At 46.2% G+C, this 16,564-nt stretch overlaps 1 protein-coding gene across 1 annotated transcript in view; it reads left to right on the top strand.

The window, feature by feature from the left end:
• mybpc2a (myosin binding protein Ca) overlaps positions 1–16,564 on the top strand; it is a 113,622-nt gene that overhangs the window by 21,252 nt on the left and 75,806 nt on the right. Inside the window, exon 5 of the mRNA XM_063062541.1 lies at positions 10,312–10,389. Within this exon, the coding sequence (XP_062918611.1) occupies positions 10,312–10,389 (78 nt within the window). The remainder of the gene's footprint in view (positions 1–10,311; positions 10,390–16,564) is intronic.

Raw genomic sequence — 16,564 nt, 5'->3', positions numbered from 1 at the left:
TCCTCTGCAGTTAATCCAATTTCAGATATCTATCCAACTGACCTTTGGAAATTCCTGCTGATTTTACTTTGAAGTGGTCTTCACCTCTGCTGCATGATTCTCTGATGATACCCGAATGTTGAGGGAACAGGGGTGGGAAGAGCTTGTTGGACTAGACTTGGGTTGATCACATAGATTCCCTTCATGAACTTTTATATTGAGTGCGATTAGAAAGTCTTCTAAACCCCTGAATACCAGCTCTTTCTCTGCAACTTTTTCAATATATTGGTGGAAACATTTGTTTTTGGACCAACACAGCATACTGTTCACTCTGTTTTGTCACTGGACAATGTGATTTCTCGCAGCGGCCATGCCAGAGATGAGTCCAAGTGGTGGGTGATGGCTGGCACGTACCTGGTGTGCCTGGTGTTGGCTGGCACATGCCTGGTGATGGCTGGCATGTGCCTGGTGATGGCTGGCATGTGCCTGGTGTTGGCTGGCATGTGCCTGGTGTTGACAACAGAAGTGGGTTTAGAATGGTACATCCACGAATAGGCCTTTCAGCCTGCCATATGTCAAAGTAATTTCACTAATGAAGCCCAGTTACCCTCATCATTTCTGCCTGCACACGATCCATATTCCTCCATTCTCTACACATCCATGTGCCCGTCTGAGAGCCTGTTAAGTGTCTCTGCTGTACTTGTCTCTACCACCACCTCTGGGAGCACATTCCAGCTCCGACCACTCTATGTGTAAAAAAAACTTACCCTGCACATCTCCTTTGAACTTGCCCCCTCTCACTTTAAGCGTGTGCCCTATAATATTAGACAATTGACCCTGGGGAAAAGTTGCTGGCTGTCCGGTATGTACTTCTCAATCTTACAAACTTCTATCAGGTCTCTCCTCAGTCTCCGTTACTTACTGAACTACTGCTCAATACACTGCTGGTGTTTCGGGCAGCAATGAAGGTCCTTCGTCTCTGGTGGTGTTCAGGGCTTCCTTCATCGTGTCAGTAGCTTTCTCTCGGTTTTCACTACTGTCAGTCATGCAAGTCCCGGGTGGAAACTCAGGAATACCGTCGTACTCAGATGTAGAAGGATTCTTCATTGCCGTTTCCGTAACAGTCAAGGTTGTTAGCCCTGAGCTGAACCCCCGAAACTGGAGGACCAGTGGACCACTCCTAGTCTGGCCTCTACCCTTTGACCTGTTTGGCATGGGTGGGTGGCCCTACCAAGAACCAAAGCATAAAGTCCTGACTCCAGCCAACGTAGCTCTCCGGGTCATTGAGACACACAAGCCTCCAAACCCTACGACGAGGTTGTGGTCCTCCTGGAGGTCAGTCTCCGGTACTCCACTGAAAACAGCTGAAGTTTGGCCAGCCACTTGTTAGAACCCCTGCCCTCTAATCCAGACAGTGCTCTGGAAAGCGTGGTGGTGTAGTGGGGTGGTGAGGTGGTGTAGTGATAATTGTAATGCTTTTCTGCAGCGTCAGCCAGCAATCTGTGGCCAGAGTTTAATTCCTGCCGTTGTCTGTAAGGAGTTTGTATGTTCTCCACGTGACCGCATGGAATTCCTTCAAGTGCTCTGGTTTCCTCTCACATTCCAAGGATGTACCGGTTGATTGGTCACATGGGTGTAGTGGGCGGTGCTGGCTCGTTGGGCCAGAAGGGCCTGATACTGTACTAAATAATAGAATAAAGCGAATCTAATCTAATCCTGGTAAACTGCTTCTGCATCCTCTTCAGAACTTCCACATCCTTCCTGAAGTAGATCTTTCCTATGTCATTGACTTCATTGCCAAGCCTCTCTATTGGGAGCGAGCAGTACCAGCAGTCTGATCCAACGCAGTCACCCCAAGTCAAAGTCAACCCCATGGCTACCAGCTGTTGGGTCTGTACCTTTTGTGAGCTTTCAGTTCATATGGTGTACAGAGAATATTGGCGAGATCTGAAAGGGGTGGATATTTCATTGAGGACCTTTCAGGCAGCAGACAGGTGTGCAGTGAAACATATGATATGGAACGTAGAATATAGTGACTACATACACTGGAATCCAGAGCAACGAACATATCCTGATGCAGTGTTTCATAGAACATAGAACACTACAGCACAGTACAGACTCTTCAGCCCATAATGTTGTGCCGACCTTTTAACTCATTCCAAGATCAATCGAACTCTTTTCTCCTACATAGTCCTCCATTTTTCCATCAACCATGTACCTATTGAAGGGCTTCTTAAATGTCCCCAGTGTATCTGCCTCTGCGACCACCACTCCACGCACCCGCCACTCTCTGTGTCAAACAAAAAGCTCCAACATCCCCCCGTACTTTTCTCCAATCACAGTAAAATTACACCCTCTCTATTGGCCATGCCACCCGGGGGTTGTTGGGGGGGGGGGGAACAGTGGCGGAGAAGGTTGCTAGCTGTCTTTTCTTTCTATGTCTCCTTACCGTCTTGTACACCTCCATCAAGTCACTCCTCATCTTCCGTCACTCCAAAGGGAAAAACTGTAGCTCGCTCAGCTTTTCCTCACTGAGGCGTGCTCTCCAATACTTGCCTTCTACACTATCAACAACACCAGTATGGACCAAAATCACACTAAGTAATATTTATTGTGTTGGGCACGTGGCCAAGTGGTTAAGGCATTTGTCTAGTGATCTCAGGCTCGCTAGTTTGAGCCTCAGCTGTGGCAGCGTGTTTGTGTCCTTGAGCAAGGCACTTAACCACACATTGCTCTAGTGTCAGTGCGAGGAGTGGCGCCCCAAACAGCCTTCCAATCTGCGCCTCGTAAGGCATGAAAATGCTGGACGCAGGCCTCTCATGGTCTGAGTCGACGTTCCCTCCGTCCCCACCTTTAAAAGACAATCAGAAACAGGTTTATTATCACTGGCATGTTGTGAAATTTGTTGTTATGCAGTAGCAAAATAATATATATTTATGTTAAAATACGGAATATTTAATAAAAGATTAAAAATAAAATAAATTAATGCGAAAAGAGACTAAATAGTGAGGAGTGCTCATGGGTTCATCGCCCATTCAGAAATCTGATAGTGGAAGGGTAGAAATTGTTCCTAAAATGTTCAGTGTGTGTCCCTGAGCTTCTGTCCCTCCTCCCTGGTGGTAATAATGAGACGAGGGCATGTCCCAAATGTCGAGGGTCTTCAGTGATGCATGCCACCTTCTTGGGACACCATCCTTTCAAAATGTCTTCAGTGTTGGGGAGGCTGGTGCCCATGGTGGAACTAGATGAGTCTACAATCCTTGGAAGTTTTTTTTCCAGTCTTGTGCATTGGTGATGTAACCAGTCAGAACTTCTACATGCTACATCTGTAGAAATTTTCTTGGAGAGAAAGTAGTTTAACTAGTGTCGTCGTCGTGGCTATCCCTCGAGGTTGAGGATGATGGTCTTCGTTCTGTTGATCTACTTACGGGCTCTCAAGTGGCTTATGAGTCCAATCTTGGCTTTGAAAGTTCTTCTGCATTCAGGACAGGTAGTTCCAGATGGCAGATCGGGCTTTGGTTGTTGCTGCCTCTCTTTCCATTTTTTTCTCTTTTCTTCTAATTCTGCACATCTGTTGGCTTCAAAAGTTGCTGTTCCTTCTCGGATGATGGCTTGCCAGAGTTTCCTGTCCTGGGTATTGGTTTCCCAGTTGTTGATGTCGATGTTACATTTCTTCATATTGGCTTTCAAGATGTCTTTGGATCTCTTCTGTTGTCCGCCTCTTTTACGTTTGCCTTCTTTAAACTGGAAGTAGAAGATTTGTTTCGGCAGGCATTCGTCTTTCATCCGAACAACATGACCGCTCCACCTTAGTTGGTTCTTGATGACGTAGGCTTCAATGCTTGTTGTTTTTGCTTCATTTAGCACGCTGACTTTGGTTCTTCTATCTTCCCAATAATACTTAAGATGTTTCGAAGACAGCGTTGATGGAAATTTTCAAGTGCCTTCAGATGTCGTTGGTATGTTGTCCAGGTTTCTGATGCCTACAGGAGCGTTGGGATTACCACTGCTTTGTACACTAACATTTTGGTGTCTGTTCTGATGTCATGATCATGAAAGACTCAAAGGTTAACTAGTGTACTCAGTAGTGGAACGAGATTTCGACCTGTGGCTCAGAAGGACACCAGGACTTTGTTTGTAAGATTTGATCTGGAGCCCATTGTCTATTTTGTTCATTCACTGACTTCTAGACTTCTCTGTATGAGACCTGATGACGAGGGCGTGTGAAGCACTAGGTGATTCCATTTCATTATGAAATTGTTCAGATTGAAATGGCTGAAATTGCAGACCATTTTTTGATGCACTATCCTCAGGACCTGAAGTTTTTCCAGAGTCCGTTTGGTGGTGGTATGTGACCCTACACATTTTACCTCAGTCCATGCTCAGTGGCGGTCCACCAACAACAGCAAGTCGATGTAGATCCCCTGGAATGGCCTGGTGGGACAGTCCCATATGGAGAGAGGTGCTCAGTATTTGATAGTCTTGAACTGTGCCTCTGAAAGTTTGGAAGTTTGAAGGTGTTTGCAAGATTCCTAACTTGAGGAGAGTCTCCATCCTTCTCCCCGAACAGTTTGTGTCCACCCTCAGACTCAGACACACCACTGTTTCCTGTAAAAGGCCTTTGACAAGATGATGCAGATGAGGCTGTGAAGCAAGATAAGAGCCCTCGGTAGTTCAAGACAGATACTAGTTTGGAAAGAAGACTGGCTGACTGGCAGGAGGTAAAGATTGGGAATAAAGGGGGCCTTTCCTGGTTGGTTGCCGATAACTAGTGGTGTTCTGCTAGGCTTGTTGGGATAATTTCTTTTCACATTATATGTCACGTTATGTATATATGGGGAGAAGGCAAGAACGGTGTCAAGAGGGATAATAAATCAACCATGATAAAATGGTGGAATAGACATGATGGGCCAAATGGCATAATTCTGTTCCTACAGTACTGTGCAAAAGTCTTAGATATATATATAGCAGCTGGGCAAGAATCTGAGATATATATATTAGCTGGGGTGCCTAAGACTTTTGCACAGTACTGTAATAATTTTATGTATTGCACTGTACCGCTGCTAAAAAACAAATTTCATGACACATGTGAGTGATGACAACCTGATTCTGATAAGGGTCCCTATTGTGGACGGAGAGTGGGAAGGGGGCAGCGAGAGGGGAATCATGGTTGGGAAAAGGGGAAGGGAGAGAGGAGGGAGCGGGAAGCACCAGAGAGGCATTCTGTAATGATCGATAAACCAAATGATTGGAATCAAGTGACCCTGCCTGGTGTGTCTGCACCCGCGCCATCCCCCTCCCGCCCCTGGCACTTGCCCCACACCCATGCCATGGCACCCCACCCTCGGCATTCCTAACAGCCTATCCTCCTGCCAGATTTACACACTTGCTCCCGCTCCACGTTGACAAATACAGTACCGTGCAAAAGTCTTAGGCACCTGAGCTATATATATGTGTCTAAGACTTTTGCACAGTACTGTACGTCTGCCTTATTATTTCCTCCTTAGTCTCCTGATCTCCTTATGCTTATGTATGGGAAATGACATTAAACAATCTTGAATCTTATGGTTTATGGTCTAAGAGGCTTAGCCACTGTCTGGAGCTTAATGTTTTGCTCATGATAATTCCTTCAGGGATTGCCCTTCCGCATTACTGTCGTGATTACACATCGTGCTTGCCCAGAACATGTTGGGCTTCTTGTCCCATTTTGTCTATGGGACATTGAGGAACGTAGGTTGGTGATCTCACACTATAATACAGTGGAATCCCTGAATGAAACCCTTTGGGGTCTTCCAACTGTTAGGTAACTTTGGCTTTCTTCGTCCACGCACGTCTGCAAGTGTTCAGTCTGCACAGAACTTGGTTTCTGCCAGTTCCAGTAACATGCTGGCCGTCCGGATCTCATGACCAGCAGCCGGTGAGACAGTCCTGTCTGCTTTCAGCACCGCAGTTCGGTCTCACTAAATCACCCACAATCTGGACCAATGCCCACGTTGCTGATAAACGTAAGAGATTCTGCAGATGCTGGAAATCTTGAGTAACTGGTTGCATCACCGTCTGGTATGGAAGGGCCCCTGCACAGGGCCAGGAGGAGCTGCAGAGAGTTGCAAACTCAGCCATCTCCGGCATGGCCTCCCCAGCATCGAGAACCTTCAAAAGGCGACGCCTCAGAAAGCTGGCATCCACCCATCACCCAGGTCATGCCCTCGTCTCATTGCAACCATCAAGAAGGAGATACAGGAGCCTGAAGACCCACACTCAATGATTCTGGAGCATCTATTTCCCCTTCCCCCCATCAGATTTCTGAATGAACACTGCATTACTACTTTCGTCTCTTTTTGCACTACTTACTGAATTTTTAAATATGCGTATATTTATATTGTAATTTATAGTTTTTATGTATTGCCATCGCAAAACAACATAATTCACGACATATCAGTGATATTAAACCCGATTCTGATCTCATCGGGTTAAGTAGTTAAATTTCATTTACATACATATCTATATTTCTTAGTGTAGCTTAAAGTGTTTTTTTTTAACTAAAGCAATGTACTGCTGCTAAGCAAGACATTTCATGACATAGAAACGGCATCCGTTAGTCTTGCGAGACCATGGATCTGCGCCTGGAAAGTCTTCACTCTCCAGGGCACAGGCCTGGGCAATTATATGTCATGTTACGTCTCGTGACATATGCCAGTGATATTAAACCTGATTCTGATTCTGAATTGCTGGAGGAACTCAGCCCGAAACATTGACTGTTTATTCCCTTCCATCAGTGCTGCCCGACTAGCCCACATTGTGGGCTGAAAGGCCTGTTCCTGTGCTGTACTGTTCTACTGTTCTGCACCCATCCCCTTCCCCTTGTTAAAAGACGCCTTTTGCTCCTGAGGGATCTTCTATTTGGCTTGTACGTCTGCTGCTGCCTTCCTCCAGCCCATAGTTTGCTAGTCCGAGGTGGTGTTTGGGGATTTTCTGGTCGGTTTGAGAATAAGTGTTTAAAGCTGAATTTATTGTCATGTGCACACGTATGTGTCTGTGTGGGTGCAATATATTAAAAAAAAACCTCCCTGCAGCAGCTTCACAGACACAGAGCATCAGATAAGCAGCGTTTACAAGGAATGTATAAAATTTATAAGGGGACGCAGCTTTCACAAGAAAGAAAGCAGAGCCCACTTTCGTGCCGAGTGGCCGGAGTGGTCACATTTACTAAACTGCAGAGTTTAGGGTTTGCAGAACCCAGTGGCCGAAGGGAAGTCGCTGTTCTTGAACCTGGTGGTGTGGGGACGTCGGGCTTCGACCCCCTGCCCGGTGGGAGCTGCGAGAAGGCGGCGTAGCTCCGGTTGGTGGGCGGTGGGGGGGGTGTCGTTGATGATAAATAACTTTTAGACTCAAGTGGGTGGGTGAGAAGTGGCAGAGTAGACTTTCTTTCTGACTGCCAAAGATATTCTGTTTTACTTTGCCCTGCTTTACCCAGCACCATGCTGTCATTACACTGGAATCATTTACCTTTGAAAGGGCAACTCGATGCAATCTCCACAGAGCCTGCTGAATAGATTTTGCTGTGAATTAAGGCATAGAGAGAGGTATTTAAAATATGACCCAAGTGTTCAGATCTCTCATACTGCTTCAATTGCTCTGTTTTCGGGCTGCTTCCCAGCGTAATAGAGAATCTGAATAGATTTGAGCAGGAGACAGGTTACACTTGAGTTTCACCATATAATACGGGGCAATTCATCTCAGTGCAGTGACATTGTTATTTGCTGCTCATTCCCAGTTCATACGGGAGAGAAGGGATTTGCATAATCTTTCCATTTACATTTAAATGGCCTTCATCAGCTACGTGACAACTGGGCCGGCGTGAAGCTCTCCACGCAGCGTAAAATGGGTAAGAGAGGGCTCAGACAAATAAAAGATTACCTTTATTTGCCACACCTACATCGCGACATGCAGTGAAATGTGTTGTCAGCGCCAAGTCGAATCAGCAGGGCAGCCCGGCGCCGACATAGTGTGCCCGCAACTCGCAAACCCTTCTGAGCAACCACTAATCACAGGCCCACGCTGCGCCAGAATGTGTGGCCTTGACCTGAAGACCCACAGACAGATGACCCCTTATAGGAGAACATCGTACTCGACTCGAGTGACCGCACTACTACTGCTCACCCTTACCCGTACGCCTTTGGAACGTGGGAGGAAACCGGAGCATCCGGAAGAAACCTACACAGTCACGGGGAGAACGTACAAACCCCCATGCAGGCAGTGGCGGGAATCAAACCCTGATCTTACAGCCGGCGCGACAAAGCGCTAGGTTAACTGCGACACCACAGTGCTGCCCACGTATATACCCTGGTCGACTCACAGAGTCATACAGCCCAACTCATCCATCCCAACCAAGAAGCCGGTCTAACTTAACTTGATTTGCTTGCCTTTGGTCCAAAATCCCCCTAAACCAGGGGTTCCCAACTTGGCGTGTCCTCGGTTAGTGGTAGGGGTCTATGGCATTAACAGGGCTGGGAACCTCTGCTCTAAAACTTTCCTATCCATGTACGCGTCCAAGTATCTTTTTAAATGTATGTTCCTCTGGCAGTTTATTCCATATATGGTCCACCCTCTGTGTGAAGAAGTTGCTTCTTGGGTCCCTTTTAGATTTTCGCCCTCTGGTTTTCGAATCCCCTTCCCTGGGAAAAAGACTGTGTGTATTCAACCTGTGTATGCTCCTCCTGATTTTATACAGCTCTGCCAGGTCTCCCTCTCATTCTACGTTTGTACATCTCAGGGAGTAAAGTCTTAATAAGGTGCTGGGTGCAGCTGATGAGTGTCGCCATGCATGTGGCGACAATATAGCATGCCCATAACTCACGAACCCCAACCGTACGTCTCTGGAATGTGGGAGGAAACCAGAGCACTCGGAGGAAACCCAAGTGGTCATGGGGAGAACGTACAAACTCCTTGCGGACAGCGGTGTGAATTTAACCTTGATCTTACAGCCGGTGCTATAGAACGTTATGCTAACCGCTAAGCCTCATGTTTGGCCAATGGCCTCCAACACTGGCATATTAACAAAAAGTATTTTTCTTCTACAAACTTCTCTCCACGTCCACTCTTTCTGGGCTTTTTGATATTCGGTATTGAATATAAATATCCCATCTCATTCTCCCTATACCCACCAAGTCTCCTCTGCTCCCGAGATAATTTGCTGTGGCCAATTTACCTATCAGCTAGTACTTCATTGGGTTGTGGGAGGATTCCAGAGCACTTGGTGGAAACCCACGGGGGTCGCAGGGAGAACGTGCACACAGCCAGCGCCAGAGGTCAGGATCAAACCCGCGTCTCTAGTTCTGTGAGGCAGTGGCCCTACCCTCTGTGCCATTTGGTATTTGACATTTAACTCAATTACCATTTTATCATCTGCCCATTGGTGAACAGATTGTTGATCACAAAAACTCTGAGACCTTACTTTATACAATTATCTAAAACCAAATTTAACCTACACCTAAACCTCAGCTCTATTATCTAACCAAATTTAGAAGTTTCTTTCCCCAGGCTGTTAATCTGATCAGCCAGTTTTCAATGTTGCACCCTGACCGACAAACCACAGCAAGTTCCTAATACACTCAAGATTCAAGAATCAAAGTTAGAATTTATTTATCATGCGTACGCCAAAATGTACAGTGAAATGTGTTGTTTGCGCTAACAACCAACACACCTGAGCTGGGGATGGCCTGCACACATTCCGGTGCCAACCAACATTGCAAGCCCACAGTGCTCGGCAGAACAATGCAGAACACAGCAAGCAGCAAAACAACAGAGACAAAGCATGTCCCGTCCCGCCCCTCCATCCCACCTACGTACAGACACAATCCTCTGACCCCAAGACAGGCCGTCTTCTTCAGCCTCCAGTACACTCAGACACACATTTATACGTGTAAATGTCTGTGGCGAATAAAGTTGATCCTTGATTCCAAGCCTATCCTATCATCCCAATCAACACACACAATGCTAGTTAACTCAGTAGGTCAGGCAGCATCTATGGAAAGGAAGAAACAGTCAACATTTCAGGCCGAGACCCTTCTTCAGGACCTGTATGTTTCCAATGTGACCTCAGATGGCGCTAACCCCTACCTTTGACCTTCCTGATCTGTAGCTTAACCCGAAGGAGACCAAAAGCAAGAGTACGGGTTTGCTGACAATATTTATTGATACTTATCTAGTTTTCTTTTGTAAACGGTGTATTATGACTTTCAGAGGGTTAATTCAGCGGACTGTGTTAAATTATGTACATACAAAGTTCCCAGACTTAATTCTAAAGCACCTGAAATATTTTGTTCTTTACAGATACGGCCCCTGAGGATGCCCACCAACAACTCACTGGTCTCTTCATTGTAAAGCCCGAAACAAAGAATGTGATTGCTGGTGAGTCTGCCGAGGAAGTTGAACAACTCATGGAGTTAGAGGTTAGCGGTTAGCGGTTAGCTTATGCAGGGGGTTTGGAGGAGGGTGTAGGGTGCAATGCCTTCTGCTGGTGGGAGGGAAATCCACAGTGATGTATACGCTGTGTCCTAAACTTACAGCCAGATCATTCAGGAGGGCTCTGTAGGAAAGAGGGCTTTGATTATTCTTAGAGTAGGTTTAAAGTTTGACACGACATTGTGCGCTGTAGTATTCTATGTTTTTTAGAAAGTCAGGAAGAACTTAATGTTGATCTCTGCCCCCGAAAATAGTGCACGATAAGGGACAAGGTTTGGTTGATGTACATTACTGTGCACATATAAATAGACAGAGTGCCTATGACTTTTGCACAGTACTGTAGTAATTTTATGTATTGCACTGTACTGCTGCCACAAAAAAAAACAAATTTCATGATGTATATGAGTGATGATAAATCTGATTCTGATATGGGTCTCTATTGTGGACTGAGAGTGGGAAGGGGGCAGCGAGGGAGGAATCATGGTTAGGAAAAGGGGAAGGGAGAGGGGAATCACAGTTGGGAAAAGGGAAGGGGAGAGTGGAAGGAGTGGGAAGCACCAGAGAAACATTCTGTAATGATCAATAACCCAATTGTTTGAACTCAAATAACATTGCCTGGTGTCTGCACCCATATCCTACCCCTGGGCACTTCTCCTCTGCCACCTGTCCAACACTGCTCCCATGGGGCTCCACTCTCGCTATTCCCAACGTCTTTTGCTCTTGCCGGATTGACAAGTTCACTCCCTGCTTCACATTGACAAATACAGTACTGTGCAAACAGCTTAGGCACCCTAGCTGTCTATACAGGCCCAAGACTCTTGCACAAAACTGTACTTGTCTTAATAGTTGAGAGCTTAAGGTGGGTAGAGATGGTGTGGCGGTTAAGTTATTGGATTAGGCTGATCATTGATTCAGAGATACGAGCACAAACCCTACTAAAACAATAGGAAAAATCTATATGGTAACCACTGAATGTTATATAAAAACAAGATCTGACTCCCCCACCCCCGCCATCTGATCTAGATTAGGCAATTCACTATGCAACTCTTAATCAATTCAAAGACTGAATTTTATTTTCTCTGCAGAAATATCAGTGTAACTGTGTTGACCCCAGGCCATCAACTTAAATCATGAATTCCACTGCGCCCTCTGCTCCAATACTCGCTCAGAGCATTTCTCCAATTTATAACACTGAATTTATAGTGCTAGGGTATGAACTGTAGTTTTTTTTGCTAGACTGCAGATCAAGGGGTCTTTGGGGGGCTTTGCTGTTGCTTGCTTGGTGGGTGGTGGGGGGAGATCTAGATGCTTGTGCTTGGGAGGGTGGGGGCCTTAGGGGTCCAACATTTTTTCCTGTCATTCATTCTTTGGGGTTATCTTCTGTTTCGTGGATGTATAGATGCAGGAAGATTGTTCCCGATATTGGGGAAGTCCAGAACGAGGGGTCACAGTTTGAGGATAGAGGGGAAGCCTCTTAGGACCGAGATGAGGAAAAACTTCTTCACACAGAGAGTGATGAATCTGTGGAATTCTCTGCCACAGGAAACAGTTGAGGCCAGTTCATTGGCTCTATTTAAGAGGGAGTTAGATATGGTCCTTGCGGCTAAAGGGATCAGGGGGTATGGAGGGAAGGCTGGTGCAGGGTTCTGAGTTGGATGATCAGCCATGATCATACTGAATGGCGGTGCAGGCTCGAAGGGCCAAATGGCCTACTCCTGCACCTATTTTCTATGTTTCTATGTTTCTATGTCTGTGAAGAGTAAGAATTTCAGGTTGTATACTGTATACATTCTCTGATATTAAATTGAACCATTGATTATACTTTGAAATAGGGGATCTCCTGTTGGCTAAACAATTGATCCTTCTTCAGAGACTAAATATCACAAGAAAGACCCCCATGTATAGGGGTCTTCCTTGTGATAGTTACAGTAGTCTCTGGAGTTCTTGCTGCCTTGGATTTGAAGCCCCTTCATTCTAATTTTCTTTCTTTATCAGATAAAAAAATGTTGTGTTTCAATCTAGTTGGCTCTGGCCTCTCTGGCTAATGTGTGTCAGCTTTCCATTGGCTCTGGTGTAAAGGCTGATTTATACTTGTGCGTACTAGCTTACGCCGCAGCCTACGCAAGTGGGCTATGCCGTTGTGAGCATCTATGCTTGTGCATTGGTGTGTCTGTAATTCACCGCCAAAACGCTAGATGGCGGTGGGGTTTCTATGCCACTGTGTTGAGTTTCTTTGTGTTGAAACTGTACACGAAGAAACTCAAACTTCAAACAATGGTGACTGAAACTAAAGGAGGGTGAATTTCCTGTGCTTGTCCGGCCACTGAGGGACATGGACGAGGAAATGCACTTCAAATATTTTCGGATGTCGGCAGGTAGATTTGACGATTTGGTTCATCGTCTCCAACCATTTATTTCGCATCAGTGTATGCACAGTATACAGTACTCAGAGACCGGCAATAACCATTTGAGTTTTAGCTTCAGGTGGAAGTCAACAGGCTGTAGCAGCTAGCTACAAACTGGCATCAAGCACAGGGTCCTCCATAATTTCGGAGGTCTGTAAAGCTTTATGGAAGGGATTGCAGCCAGAGTTCCTTCCCTGCCCTTCAGTCGCCCAATGGGAAGCTATTGCAGCGTAGGAGGAAATGCAATGCTACCAAGCGGACCAATCACAGTTGTTTCGGTCTGCGTCGCCACGACACACAGTTACGTTTTGGGAGAGGTGCACGTTAGGATACGGCATAGGCTTTGGCGTAGAGTACAGCGTAGGGTACGCGGCTACGCCGTACCTACGGCATACATTTGACGTACAAGTATGAATCAACCTTAAGGCAGCGCCATTTTATTGCCCTTCTTGCAAGTAACAACCTGTAATTAATGATCTCTTTGTTCTGAATCAGGTCGGACCAACCAGTCACTAGGGTTGGGTAACTCAGGTCAGACACAGACTGCTCTTATTCATAAACCTGTAAATTCCCTCTTACCAACAAACATCTCTCAAACAGTCTCCTTTGTTTGGAAATTATCTCTAGTTCAGCAGATTATCAGTAAGGTCCATAGACAGCCGCGATTGTCAAATGTGTCCACTTTGATCCAGCTATTCTTGCGCAAAACTTGTTCACAAGACAGCCCACCAAATGGAGGTTGCAAAGCAGTTTCACAAAATGGCCACCTCCACGTGGCAAGGACAAAGACACTCGATGTGCCTACTTCCACTTCCCTTGGCTTATTCCACTTAGACGTTTTCTTCCATATTGGAATTCCTTCATGGCCATAGTAAAGAAGAGGGATTGGAAGCTGGGTGCCTTCGTGGTTAGTTGAGAGGGAAGAGCAGGAATTTGGAGGGATTAGGAGACAGGATGAAATGGAATGAATATGAGGAAGTGAGAGAGGACAGTGTCGGTCAGTGAGTGCATTGGTCTGGATGAGGTGGTGTGAGGAATTGAGACACACCGGTGTCAGTTGGGGAATGATGTATGTGTTAGCTCTGAATAAACCTACAGGATGCTGGAGGCACTCAGCAGGTCAGGTAGCATCTATAGAGGATGATATTTTGGGTTGAGACCCTTCATCTGGACACACCTGTTAGATGAGGAATTCATCATTCCAGATGAAGGGTCTCGACCTGAAACGTCCCGCCACAGATACTGCCTGACCCACCAAGTTCCTCCACTGTTTTCTGTGGCCTCGTCTTAGCTTTGTTTCAAGGCATTGGAGTAGAATTAGGCCACTTGGCCTATCAAGTCTGCTCCACCATTCAATCATGGCAGATTTATCTTTCCTTTCAGTCCCTTCTCCTGCCTTTGACGCTATTATTAATCAAGAGCCTGTCAACTTCCACTTTAAATGCACCTAATGACTGGGCCTCCACAGCCATCTATGGCAATGAATTCCACAGATTCACCACTCTCCAGCTAAATAATTTTCTCTTATCTCTGTTCTAAAGGGATGAGACCCTTCATCTGGCCCAATGAGGTCTTCAACTAAGAGGTGAGATCAGATGAAAGGTCTCAGCCTGCGACATCTGTGTCCATTTCCTTCCACAGATGCTGCCTGACCCCGCAGGGTTTTCCCAGGATTTTGAATTGCCTCATTGCAGCTTTGCTTGAAATACTAATGCTGAAGAAGAACTACAATCACTCGCAGTTTGAACAGTGTGCTACTTGACGTTGTGTGGTCAGCCCAGGGAATCTCCTAGCGAGCGTTGGGCCTGCATTCTTGTGTTGTCCCAAATCCCAGTGGAGCAGGTGTTCCTAACTTTTTTATGGCATGCACCTTACCATTAACCAAGGGGTCTGTGAACCCCAGGTTGGGAACACCTGCAGTAGAGGGTTAGATCTTGTCTCCAGAACCCACCTTCCTCCTTTTTGTTCTGCCAGTGTTTTCCACAAGATTAGTCTGGGTGGGCTTGGGCTTTTCCCTTTGGTTAGACCATACTTGGAATATTGCATTCATTATAGGAAGGATGTGGAAGATTTAGAGAGGGTTGAGAGGAGGTTTACCAGGATGCTGCCTGGATTAGAGAGCATGTCTTATTGGAGTTCATAGGAGCAGCAACTCTCCTGACAGTGGTATCGTGCCCCAATACAGGAGGGATGCGGAGGCTTTAGAGAGGGTGCAGAAGAGATTTACCAGGATTAGATTAGATTAGATTAGATTAGATTACAAGGACACTCATTATTGTCATTTGGAAATGCATGCATTAAAAAATGATACAACGTTCCTCTGGTATGATATCACAGAAACACAAGACAGACCAAGATTAAAACTGACAAAAACCATATAATTATAACATATAGTTACAACAGTGCCAAGCAATACCATAATTTGATAAGAACAGACCATGGGTATGGTTAAAAAAAAAGTCTCAAAGTCCCGATAGCCCATCATCTCACGCAGACGGTAGAAGGAAGAAACTCTTCCTGCCATGAGCTTCCAGCACCGCAAACTTGCCGGTGAAGCATCCTGGAAGCATCTGACCACAGTCCGACTCTGAGTCTGTCCGAAAACTTCGAGCCTCCGACGAGCTCTCCGACACCAAGGACTGAGCACCGTCTCTGCCGAGCGCTTCGACCCCGGCCCCGGCCGCCAAGCAACAGGCAAAGCCGAGGATTTGGGGCCTTCCCCTCTGGAGATTTCGGATCACACAGTAGCAGTGGCAGCGAAGCAGGCATTTCAGAAGTTTCACCAGATGTTCCTCCGTGCTCTCACGTCCATCTCCATCAAATCAGAATTGTGCACGGCCTCCTAATTGACAAATACAGATATTCATCATCGGAGAGGCCGCGCCGCTGCCTGGATTAGAGATCATGTCTCATTGAAGATCACAGGAGTAGCCGCTCTTTGGGCAGTGGTTTCGTGCCCCATACAGAAGGGATGCAGAGGCTTTAGAGAGGGTGCAGAGGAGATTTACCAGGATGCTGCCTAGATTAGAGAGCATGTCCTGTGAGGATAGGTTGAGCAAGTTAGGACTTTCCTCTTTGGAGCAAAGGTGGATGAGAGATGACTAGTTAGAGGTGTACAAGATGATAAAAGGCATATATAGAGTGGACAGCTAGAGACCTTTCTCCCAGGTGGAAATGGCTAATATAAAAGGGTATAATTTTAAGGTCGTTGGAGGAAAGTAGGGGGATGTCAGAGGTTTGTTTTTTAACGCAGAGAGTGGTTGGTGTATGAAACAATAAGCTGGCGTGGTGGTAGAGGCAGATGCACTAGCAATACTTAACAGGCAGATAGATGAAAGAAAATGTGGCAGGGAAGAGTGAGAATAATCTTAAGAGTAGGTTAAGAGATTAGTGCAACATTGTGGGCTGAACAGCCTGTACTGTGATATCTGGGCCATCTTGGCTATCTCCTCCCCCTCCTGCTGAACTATTGGATGTTACATCGAAGTTTCCCGGTTACTATTTCACCAATGCCGAGCCTCTTGCCCAGTGAGCCAATCAGGTGAAGAGCAGCAGCTGATTGGTGACTTCTGACATCACCAACTCTAGAGGAGTACCTCCTACATGGATCTCCTTCCCCTCCTGAACCAAAGGCTCTGGTTATCTCTGTTACCACGGAAACAGCCCAATGTGCTAATGAGGCCTCGAAAACGAGCAGTGGTGACTGCAGAGTAGGC

This window comes from Mobula hypostoma, chromosome 11 (assembly GCF_963921235.1).
Source record: "Mobula hypostoma chromosome 11, sMobHyp1.1, whole genome shotgun sequence".
NCBI lineage: Eukaryota > Metazoa > Chordata > Chondrichthyes > Myliobatiformes > Myliobatidae > Mobula > Mobula hypostoma.
The sequence above is the reverse complement of the archived record's forward strand: the minus strand, read 5'-3'. Positions and strand labels throughout refer to the sequence as shown.